This window comes from Salmo trutta, chromosome 19 (assembly GCF_901001165.1).
Source record: "Salmo trutta chromosome 19, fSalTru1.1, whole genome shotgun sequence".
Lineage (NCBI taxonomy): Eukaryota > Metazoa > Chordata > Actinopteri > Salmoniformes > Salmonidae > Salmo > Salmo trutta.
In genome coordinates this window covers 41,177,032-41,189,210 of record NC_042975.1, presented here as the reverse complement: position 1 = coordinate 41,189,210, position 12,179 = coordinate 41,177,032, and the positions used below count along the sequence as shown (strand labels likewise).

The 12,179-nt window shown below is 41.4% G+C and overlaps 1 protein-coding gene across 8 annotated transcripts in view; it reads left to right on the top strand.

Moving 5' to 3' along the window:
* The window catches only part of LOC115154594 (roundabout homolog 2), a 171,129-nt gene extending 159,813 nt beyond the window's left edge, over window positions 1–11,316 (top strand). For 7 of the 8 annotated variants that reach the window (XM_029700993.1, XM_029700990.1, XM_029700992.1 and 4 more), the window contains 5 exons: window positions 1,620–1,776; window positions 3,545–3,802; window positions 4,798–4,994; window positions 8,627–8,791; window positions 9,003–9,676. In XM_029700993.1, coding sequence (XP_029556853.1) covers window positions 1,620–1,776; window positions 3,545–3,802; window positions 4,798–4,994; window positions 8,627–8,791; window positions 9,003–9,292 — 1,067 coding nt within the window. In that variant the 3' untranslated portion in view covers window positions 9,293–9,676. Of the gene's footprint in view, window positions 1–1,619; window positions 1,777–3,544; window positions 3,803–4,797; window positions 4,995–8,626; window positions 8,792–9,002; window positions 9,677–9,760 lie in introns of those variants that run through there. The other variant, XM_029700991.1, reaches the window with a different exon arrangement.
* Window positions 11,317–12,179: the final 863 nt, after the last annotated feature.

The window sequence follows — 12,179 nt, the reverse complement described above, 5'->3', positions numbered from 1 at the left end:
CCGGGTCTCAGGGCTTCTATAAGAAATCAAGACCTTGGTACTGTGAAGTTAGAACCTTATAATGCCAGGTTCAAATGATTTTTTTTCCATCTCACTCTAAATATGGTTTAGGCTAGTCTAGCCATCAATAATGGCACTCAAGCAAAAAACTGTCAATTATGTATAAGTAAATTATGTTGTTACATCATTGAATTTGTCTGATGATCATAATGCATTTCTTAATATAGTTGATGTGTTCTGACTCCATCTTGATAAAATTGTTTCAGTCTATCATTGATGCATTCAAATAGCTACAGTTTTCTTAACTGAACACGTCTAGTTCAGAAGTGTCAGACAGAACCTTATGGTTGAACCCAGACTGACATTTCAGAGCCATAAGGTTCTATCTGTGATTGCACCCCCCTAAAAAATGGATTTACAAATGTCTCAGCATTTTGATACTCTGCACTTTAGGTATCTTTAAGGTGAGGACCTTAATGGGTTATGAAAGAACAATTGACTACAAAACAGTTCTGAGATCTGCGATGTGAAAAGTCTTATGGTTAATATCTCAGAACTATTCTTTGTGCAGATAGAACCTTATAGTCCCAAGGTTACAATATGTCAACATAGAGGAAAAGTCTTAGTGCTCTGTCAGCACACTAAGAGAGAAATAATGAGAGCCAGGTGGGGGAGAAAGAGAGGGAGAAAGCCCAGGTGATGATAAAATAGCTTTCCAAGCAGCAGTGTTTGTGTGTGTGTGTGAGTGTGTGTTTGTGTGTGTGTGTGTTTCAACCCCATGGGGTGGGAAATAGTATCAGCTCATTAAAACCCACAGCTTGGGGGCTGTAGGGGTATCTCTCCATTGTGAGGCAAAGACCGGGCTGATAAGATCAACTCTCTATCTCTGACTTCCCTTCCCTCTCTCAATTCAGTTCAATTCAAGGGCTTTTTTTGGCATGGGAAACATATGTTAACATTGCCAAGGCAAGTTAGGTAGATAATAAACAAAATTGAAATAAACAATAAAAATGAACAGTCACATTACACTCACAGAAGTTCCAAAAGAATAAAGACATTTCATAGTATATATATATATATATATATATATATATATATATATATATATATACACAGTGTTGTAACGGTGTGCAAATAGTGAAAGTACAAAATGGAAAATGAATAAACATAAATATGGGTTGTATTTATAATGGTGTTTGTTCTTCACTGGTTGCCCTTTTCTTGTGGTACCAGGTGACAAATCTTGCTGCTGTGATGGCACACTGTATTATTTCACCCAATAGATATGGGAGTTTATCAAAATTGGGTTTGTTTTCGATTTCTTTGTGGATCCGTGTAATCTGAGGGAAATATGTGTCTCTAATATGGTCATACATTTGGCAGGAGGTTAGGAAGTGCAGCTCAGTTTCCACCTCTTTTTGTGGGCAGTGTGCACATAGCCTGTCTTCTCTTGAGAGCCAGGTCTACTTACAGTGGCCTTTCTCAATAGCAAGGCCATGCTCACTGAGTCTGTACATAGTCAAAGCTTTCCTTAAGTTTGGTTCAGTCACAGTGGTCAGGTATTCTGCCACTGTGTACTCTCTGTTTAGGGCCAAGTCTCTTTCTCTCTCTCCACTCAGGTGGAAAGGCCGGCAAGAAAAAGAAGTCGAAGGGTGGGTCAAAGACCTCCAAATCCAATGGGTCCTGTTGGGTCAACATGCCCCTGCCTCCCCCACCCATGCACCCACTGCCAGGCACCGAGGTGGACCACTACCCCCTAGAGAACCATGGAGGAGGGTAAGATAATATGTTTTCTGTCTCCACACACATGTAGACATACCAGACCTGGGTACAAATACATGTTTTGATTCTTTGTTATTGAAATACTTGTTTTCTGTGTATTTTGGCATGTTCAAATAATGTGGTCTGAATCATCTACTTCTATTTCAAATAATTTCCTATAAAATGCTTACTATTTGAAAATACTTACAGTATTTCTAAATACGTTATTTCAAATACCAAACAGGCCTGGGTTCAAATGCATTGGAGTATATATTTTTGTATTTGAAATGCACTGTGTAATACTACGTGCCAATACATTCCAAGTGTATTTACAAATCCATTCCAACATTCCTACTGTGTATTTCTATTACTATTAATAACTATTGTTTAAAAAAAATAAAAAATCTAAATACTTACTTTCAAATGTCTTTGAAAGTCATTAAAATACCCTAAATAGTATTTTGATACAGGTACCTATAAACATTCTATTATGATGCTACACAGGAAGTGAAATAATAGCAAGGAGCACATGTAGCCTTTCTTGTCTTTTGGGGATCTAAGGTCTGTCAGTGAGCCACTGAGAGGAAAGAAACCTAATTGGCTGTAACCAGCTTGGCTCTCTGTCTCTCCTGGAGCTCTCCTCTATCTCTAGGTGTTTGTGTGTGTGTTTGTGTTTATGCGTGTGTGTGCGTGCGTGCGTGTGTGTGTGTGTGTGTGTGTGTGTGTGTGTGTGTGTGTGTGTGTGTGTGTGTACACTAAACGAGAGGGCTAAGCACAAACGAGCAGCAGGCTGTTACAGGGAGCAGTACCCCAGTGCTGATTGAGCTCCTGGTGCCTGCACTTGTCATACTGAGGAAACAGCCATCTTCATTACTCGGCTTGTTATTGTAAGAAAAATACACTGTTTTTGTCACAGGCATTTTTTGGAAAGAGGGCAGTGGAAAAACCTTGCCCTAGATATTGGGGGTAATATAATGCAGTTACTGTAGGACTGTTGCTGTGCAAGGACAAATGTAAGATTTCAAAATTATTATATTATAATACTTTCCTTGGGAATCTGAGGAAGTTGATACCGTCTCCTCCCCTTCGTCTACACTGACTAAAGTGGATTCAATAGGTGACATCAATAAGGGATCATAGATTTCACCTGAATTCATCAGGTCAGTCTGTCATGTTCCTAATGTTTTGTACACTCAGTGTATTTCTGCCTAAAACCTTGGGGTGTGCACATTTGCATACATATCTTGCAGCCAGTTTCAAGAAGCTTTGGCTGGTTCACCACCACTTATAACAAAACAGCATGTGGTTAGATCTTTTCATTTGATCTCAGCACCCCATTCCTGCCAGTCACTTTGTAATTACAAACTGCAGCCAATCTGTGTAATTCCCTCTCTCCCTCTGCTGATTGATAGAACATCAGATAACAGTGTGTTTAATGGTCTGGCAAAATACAAACCAGTAGAAAAAGAATCGTATTTGTCTGTTGGCTAGGCTTTGTCTCGTCACCAGTGTATAACACTGAGAGCAAGTCACTGTGCACTAGCAGTAACACACTTACATAGATTTCTAAGCACCATAGGCTGTGTTTACACAGGCAGTCTTTTGACAAATCAGGTCACATCTTTTTCAGAGCTGATCTGATTGTTCCAAAGACCAATTAGTGGTAAAAAAAGATAAGCTTTGGGCTGCCTGTGTAAACATAGCCATAGACACACGCATCCACAGTATAAGGTTTTAGGTTTTAGCCTGAATTACTCACTTTCTCGTTCCCTACTTATTGCAGGTATGACAGTGACAGCTGGGCCCCGCCCCTTCCTGTCCAGACTTACCTTCACCAGGGATTGGACGACGATCTAGAGGAGGAGCGAGTGCCCACCCCGCCCCTCAGGGGAGTGGCCTCTTCCCCAGCAGCAGCTCCCTACAGCCAACCGTCATCCTCCTCCCTAAGCTCCACCCACCACGAGGAGATGCAGTCCATGCTGCAAGCCCACCTGGATGAGCTGACCAGAGCCTACCAGTATGAAGTGGCCAAACAGACATGGTGAGGAGGAGAGAAATTACTGTGGATCTGTCAATGGATTTCTTCCTTCCTTTGGGCTATAACTCTTTACTTTCTATGTAGTCTCTTCTCAAAGCCTCTGTGGAGTGTGCTGAGCACCCTGAGCCTGGCACATGATATGATACAACAATTGCCCTTGCTGCATGTTTTGGATGCATTATGTATCCACTTTCCACTGTGAAATGAACAGATAAGTACTGTACTTTGTGTTCTTTTGAATTGCCACCGGTACTTGTTAAATTTGTCTAAATTGCCTATGATATTTCAATCATGAGACATTCACCTGGCAGTTTCTGCTTTGCTCTGTGAATGAATGAGCTGTCGTTCTCTAGAACTGAGCTAGATATTTTGCATATCAATAGCCAATAGTCTTGTTGAGTGTTTCATATCGGTGTGGTATTTAGGTATGTCATCCTAACCCCTGGTTTCATGTTTCATGTGAGCGATAAAAACATCCCTTCATTGATTACACCTCGAACGTGTAACAGGCATTGAGAAACGGGTCATGTCGGGTAGGAACGTGTGTTGAGGGGTAATGATGGGTTTTGGCCTAGCGTGCTGCTCTGACAACAGGAAGAAGAGCTGCTAATTACATATGCGTCTCCTCCATAGTGGGACGAGGCATGGGGCGAGGCGTCGGAGGGGACAGCGGTGGGGGGAGAAAACAGACACGTTACTGACAGCCCTGCCCAACCCTGCCATTCTTCTCCCTTCACCCAGACAATTACCAGTCCATTGTGTTAGTGCTAGCACAAGCGTCGCGGAAGGGATGTGCACATAGATGTGAATGGAAAATAATGAATTCAATCTCCCACACAAACACTCACCCATGCTGAACGAGGCCCTAGTACTGCACTCTGGCATTTGGTTGTTCAGGGACTTGTGTTTTAGCCTTTACGTCCTGTCTGTTAGTGTCTTTATCTACTGCTCAGTTTCCTGTCTCAGTGACATAACATGTTCCCTCATGTTCTATACAGGCATATGAAGGGCAGCCCACACCCGCCCAAGGCCCCTGTCCCTCCGATGGGCTATGTGTCTAGCACACTGGGGTCTGACCTGGGGACCAACCTCCAGTGTGAGGAAGAAGAGGAGGATGAAGGCTACGGAGTGTCACGTCAGCTCTGTGGCTTTGACTACACTGCTGGACTCAGCATGGACAACCTGGAGGGCTCAGGTGAGACACACACGCACGCACGCACGCACGCACACACACACACACACACACACACACACACACACACAGATCATGCCCTTCTTGCCATCTCGTCACAGTGCACCCTTACAAAAAAAACTAATGTTAAATTTGCAGTTTCACATGTGAAATAGCTCTTTTCACATGTTGAGCTTAAATTTCACACGTGAAACCATATTAACACCACCTTTTCACGTGAGGGGAATACTTTAACATATGGAATTTGAAGTTCATAAGGTGAATGCACCAATTTGTAAGTCGCTCTGGATAAGAGCATCTGCTAAATGACTTAAATGTAAATGTAAAATCAATCACATGTGAAATCTAATTTGCAGGTTCATATGTGATTTTTTAAAATTGTTTTTCACATGTGAATCTGCAATTCCACATGTGAAAATTAGATTTTCCCATCTGAAATGTTTCAAATATGAAACTGCAAATTAGATTTTAACATGTAATTGTTTTTCCCCCTTTTTTTTCAACTTGCAATTCCACATTTGAACGTGAAAGAAAACTCCACATGAAAATCTCAATTTCACATGTGGAATTGCAAGTTCACATGTGAACATTTTATTAGCTGTTTCACGTGTAAAAGATAACTCCAACTGTGAGAATCTCGCATTCACATTTGAAATTGCAGATTCACATGTGGGGTTGAAATAATGTTATTCTCCTCATGTGAAAAGATGGTGCTAAAATTTTGCAGTAGCAATGTTTCCACCTGTGGAATTAGGGTGACCACATCTAAAAAGCACAAATGTGAGACTAGAGAACGATTTTGCGGGACATTTGCAGAACAATTGCATTAGCCTACGTTAGCTCAACCGTCCCGCAGGGGACCCACCAATGCTGAAGGAGTTTACAAACAGAGTAAATGAAGCTTATATTTGGGGTTCTGATGGGGTATGACAGATGAACAAAGCTCATGAGGCATTTATACATTATATTCTTCAAGAATCAATTGGTACATATAATTAATTTTTAAGTAAATGGATGTAGCAACTAAGGATTGCTATGTCACCATTTGAACTTGATCAATTAACTTGCCCCCCCCCCCAAAAAAAAATATATATTCTGTAAACTGTTCTGCGCTTGTCCCGCATTTGTAAGTAACAAGAACATTTCCCAGGACATAGACATATCTGATATTGGCAGAAAGCTTAAATTCTTGTTCATCTAACTGCACTGTCCAATTTACAGTAGCTATTACAGTGAAAGAATACATGCTATTGTTTGAGAAGTGTGCACAGTTTTGAACATGAAAGTTATTAATAAACAAATTAGGCACATCTAGTGGCCAACATCTAAATTGCACCTGGGCTGGAATAATACATTATGGCCTTTCTCTTGCATTTCAAAGATGATGGTACAAAACAATGTAAAACAAAATGTTCGTTTTTTCTTTGTATTATCTTTTACCAGATCTAATGAGTTATATTCTCCTACATTCCTTTCACATTTCCACAAACTTCAAAGTGTTTCCTTTCAAATGGTATCAAGAATATGCATATCCTTGCTTCATGGCCTGAGCTACAGGCAGTTAGATTTGAGTATGTGATTTTAGGCGAAAAATTGAAAAAAGGGTCCGATCCTTAAACACCTTAGAGTAATGGTGTTATTACATGGTGTAATCCTCTAGGAAGTGAATTACTTTTGTGGCATTAAGATCAAGCAAAGCAAGCACTTCTGAAGTCCAGAACAAAATTCTGAGTATTGCAAACAAAAATAATGATATTTAAATCAAAACATGAACCACAAATTATTAATAGCAAAACAAAATATTGCAAGGAAATAATTTTTAAATGCAAAAACAAATGAATTGTAAATGGATGTAAAAAACTATGAAACATTTGTTATGATAACGTGATTAAATAAAACGCTTCCCTCTTTTGTGCAATTTTCCCTATCTTATGTTACCCTGGCCTTTGCTTTCTCTGCCTTTTTTCCAGTTGAAAGTTTTGGTACATTCTTTCCAGCAGCATAGCACCTTTCATCCCGCTGCTGGTTTGCTTCTGAAGCTAAGCAGCGTTGGTATTGGTCAGTCCCTAGATGGGAGACCAGATGTGGCTGGAAGTGGTTTAAAAATAAACGTGTGGGAAAAAACTTGTTACATGTCGGGAATGTATTTTCTTCATGAGGGAAAAACCTGTGAAAAATGTATATGTGAAACTTAACACGGGTCCAAAAATTTCAACAACAAAGATATATACATGTGATTTGTTCATGTGTTTTTTTTTGTAATGGCAGTCAAGTGCACACATCTTTACATCGAGCAGGACGTCAAAGATTTGGGAGCAGTGAGTAAATTGGCAATAGCAATGGTTTTATTCAGTAACCACTTATGGAGAGTAAATGCTTTGCCGTTTTGACTGCACATTATGCAGTTTTGACTGACAGCTTTTTGATTTCCAATTTTCTCAACCATACCGTGTCATACTCAAGACTGATGGTTTCATAATGTGATATTCAGACTCATTAATTTGAAAAAAAATAACATTCTATGAAAGGGAAAGAAAGGAACGATTTTGTGCAATCTGGTGCACACACATTAGTGAAATCCATCTCCATGAAAAAACAGAAACATTGAACTAGTTAGTTATTTGATTTCAGATGGAAGCTATCTTTTCTCTGTGACATCTCATTTGGGCTTTTTGTTTCAAACTCTCACTGCCATTTCAAGGGTATGACCATATTGTCTAAACACTTCTTCTTTCAGTCTCTCTAATGTTATAAAACAAAGTGACACACAAGAGCATCTGACATCTAAAACTATTGGGAGAGTGAGAGAATGAGTTGGGGAGAAGGTACAAGGTGAGGCGACTTCAGATCCAGAGGCCAAGATTGATGTTATTTTGTCGACCCCTAGTCTGTGTTGTGAAGGAGAGTGAGACCACGGTTCAGTCCTAGTCAGTTTTCTGGGAGATGATGGAACATTAGGCATGCTAGCTGAGACACAGGGGACTCTCTGCTGATATATGTGCTGTGTCTGTGATAAAGTTGGTGGTGTGCAGTAATCTGCTGTGTTACCTCTGTGGGAAGAAGGCTATGCTAGATCAGCTTATCTCTACAAAGGTCTCTCCTCTGTCTCCTCTCCCCCAGAGACCAAGCGAACACACACAGATTGAAAAGGCCAATGCATTTAGGAAGTGAGCCAGTAATTACAGCCACATCTTATCCTTTACCTTGAATTGTCAAGATGTGAGAGTAGTTTCTCCATACTGCCCACACCAACAGTCTTATCTAGGAAAGTTTCTTGCAGTGATTTCCCCCCCTTAATCAATCAATCAATCAAATGTATTTATAAAGCCTGTCTTACATCAGCTGATGTCACAAAGTGCTGTACAGAAACCCAGCCTAAAACGCCAAACAGCAAGCAATGCAGATGTAGAAGCATCTCCTCTCTTCCTGTCCTCAGTTAATTTGATTTACAAAATAGCATTTGTTCATACTTGTGTTCACTTTAGTACTTTCACTGCATCATTTCTAATATAGAGCTTATCAGTGCAAAAGCTGTGATAAGTCGTTGATTGCAAATCTAAACTGATTAGCTATGTTGTGCATCTCTCTAATTCTCTGTACCCGTGTCCCTGTGCTCTCTCATTCACCCCCTGTAGGTAAAGGCTACTCCCAGCGGGGTCGGCCAGGTAGCTCAGGCTCCACAGAGAGCAGTGCTCTGGGCACACAGAGCCTCGGTCACCAGAGGGCCACGCACACTGGACGCAAACCCCGGGCAGAAACTGTTGGGACACTGCCCAGACAGAGAGACACCCCCACAGATGGTAAGACATGGGGTGAGGGGGGGAGGACAGAGAGAGAGATGAGGAAGGTGGATGGGAGCTTCTTTGTTGACTGTGGTTGTTAACGAGCTTTATAGCCATACTGATCCCTATGATATGACCCACTGGTCCATCCTTGATTACAAAGTCTGTGTATTACCCCGAAGGTTAATGGCAGTGTTAAACTGAGCCTCTTGTCATCCTCTCTCCTCAGCGGCCCCTCCTGCCCCAGAGCAGGTCAACAGTGTGGGCGCCAGGCTGCATGGTTCATGGGTGGCCGGAGGCTCGGACCCCCCTGAGGAGTGTATGGTCTCCACGCTGGAGCGGCAGCACATGGCCTCCTGGAGCGGCACACCCGCCAACATGGGCACCCTGGGCAGGGCACGCCACAGGGCTGGGGCTGGCATTGACCACCCACACAACAGCCACAATGGCCACCCGCCTCCCAACAGCACTGAGCAGAACTATGGAGAACGATGTACGTATCTAGCTTCTCCTGACTAATATGTCCACAGCGGCAATTTGTTAAAGAGAGCGAGTGCGAGGGAAACGCAGAGCTGTAAATGTGATGTACAGACACACAGACACGTCTCACAGTGTTATTTTTACAGTGTTACTTTCATCCTTCCTTCCAATATAATATTCTGTATGTCACTTGCCCCTCCTGTTTCATATCACAAGATGTACAGTAAGTCACTCTACATTAATGAAGAAAAATCACTACAGTTAAGCTATTGACTCATGAAAGTGAAAGGACTTGCATTTCTTGTAAATAGGTTTTGAATTTTTAGTTTTTCTCTTGTTTTGCTTCGCTATGCAAGCCAAAATCTGACATTGAAGTTGTCTCTTTTACTTGTAATTTTACATTGTGAGTTGATGGACTTGTGGTGCCACATTAAGTGAGGAATTTGTGATAAATGATCACCTGAGATTGACAGTTTGGTTTCGGATCTCTGTGTCTTCCTCTTGCAGAGTCTTTGTGATGAGTCGGACCCTCCAGTGCTGCCTGTCTATAAGTGCAATGAGATTTCCTCTCTCCAAATGCTACAGGACGGAGGATGGAGAAATGTCAGGAAGTGGAAAGAGAGCGAGTGCGAGGGAAACGCAGAGCTGTAAATGTGATGTACAGACACACAGACACGTCTCAGTGTTCTTTTTACAGTGTTACTTTCATCCTTCCTTCCAATATAATATTCTGTATGTCACTTGCCCCTCCTGTTTCATGTCACAAGATGTACAGTAAGTCACTCTACATTAATGAAGAAAAATCACTACAGTTAAGCTATTGACTCATGAAAGTGAAAGGACTTGCATTTCTTGTAAATAGGTTTTGTATTTTTAGTTTTTCTCTTGTTTTGCTTCGCTATGCAAGCCAAAATCTGACATTGAAGTTGTCTCTTTTACTTGTAATTTTACATTGTGAGTTGATGGACTTGTGGTGCCACATTCGTTTTCATAAATGCTTGAAATAATTATTTCATTTTGATGAAACTACTGTATTGTTTACTTTGCACAGAGCGTTGGGTGATAATAAGCACAAAGTCATCAGCTGAGCTGAAAGAAGAATGAAGCAGAGGAGTGTCTATAATAGAACCTAATAAATAATATATGACAGAACATGCTTTTCAGAGACACAGATGTATTGAGAGATATAATGTAAAAAACGGCCACATAGAAAACGTTATGATATGATGTTTTTTTTGTTCTTGTTCAATCTGCGGTGGTTTGTGAGGATGATCTGGCCAATGTGCATTGTACTGCTTGGCAGTCTGTTTCCCATACAATATATTCCCATGACAGTGAGGCAGCAGTACTTGGATTCCAAAAAATAATGACTGTTCAGAATAATCGATAAAAGGTGAAACCATCTACGTGTAACATTTAAAATGGTAGCGTAGAGGCAAAGGGCAAAGGGCAGAGGCAAAGGGCGGCAGCTAGTTGTTGATAGGGAGGTGTTGGGCCAACAGAGCGCCACTCAGGTGTGGTCAGGTGGGGACAGCTGTGTGCACAGATGGACTCTGTCAGTGTTGCCCATGGGAACAAAGTGAGATAAAGAGATGTTGGCCTTGAGACGACTAGCTAATCCCAGACTGGGTTTTCATAGCTGTCAGTGACTGGTAAACATGATTAACAACAATATGCAATTAGATTAGAATAATACACCCATCATAGATATGATGGCCGTCTGTTTTAATCCTACTGGTGCAGTATAATGTGGCCCCTATCTACCACCCTGGCAACACACTGGTGACACTCATCAGGGTTAGTGAGGAATAGTGAGCCCCTCGCTTAATCAGCATATCCTCAACGCTGTAACCAGTCACGGAGGGCAGCTGGTTGCTAGCTTCACAATGCAGTGTTTTGATTCACTTCTTTGTTCTTTTCTGGTTGTTCTTTGTATTGGCTCCACCTGTAAAGACTCTGTACCTGCCAGATCCGGTCTGCCCTCAGAAATACTCAGGCACGTACAGTGTGGCCGTTCATTTTTCAACCCTACGATGCAAATAAAACGTGTATGTGGAATCAACCATGAGTCTCTGTGCTGTGCATGTGAGTTGATGGTGCAAAGCATTCTCCTCATGTGAGAAATGTTAACTGATTTCCCCATTAGGGCATTATGTGCACACACTCATAAGTTGCACGTTAGCAGAATACACACTCTTAACAGAATCAGAGACTTGGTGCATATTAAGAACAATACTCGGTCTACCTCTCTCAAGCGTCTCCGTGTTACATCAGTCTTAGTCAGAGCTAATGGGAAAATAAAAGAATGATTACTACATTTTGATGCATCTATCCCTTCAGTCTCCCCTCCCTGTTCCTACACCAGAACACATTTACTTACTGGAGGAAATGTCAAAGTCATCCATTTACCAAGACAATACAGGTTGAACACTCAGAGGCTGATCATCCATAACACAGCTCTAGAATTGGCGATTTGGGGATATCAGGATACAACGACAGATGGTGAGGATGACGATGATGATTCTCTCCTTTATTCCAGTTATTTTCCATCGTCTTTATGGAATTTTGTAAATGCATGTAAATTCAGTGATGATTACATTTCAGACATGTTCGTCCTTAGCAGTCTAGGTACTGTAGCTCTTTTACTGCATTCAGACCATACAGAAATTCAATTGTATTGATTTCTAGAGTTATGGTGGCTTTTCCAGGGGAATCCATGCCTTTCATCTCCATTCTTCATATACTGTACTTACTACACCTAATGAAACAACTGCTGTATGAGATCACATTAGTACTGCAAATGTCCAAGTCACTGTTGGCTCCAGCCTCTGTCACATACATCTCCCAGGGCTAAGCCTGGCTGTTCTTACTGGCCAATCAGAGAGCAACACAACTCTTATGACAGATATGGAAGGAATAATGTATC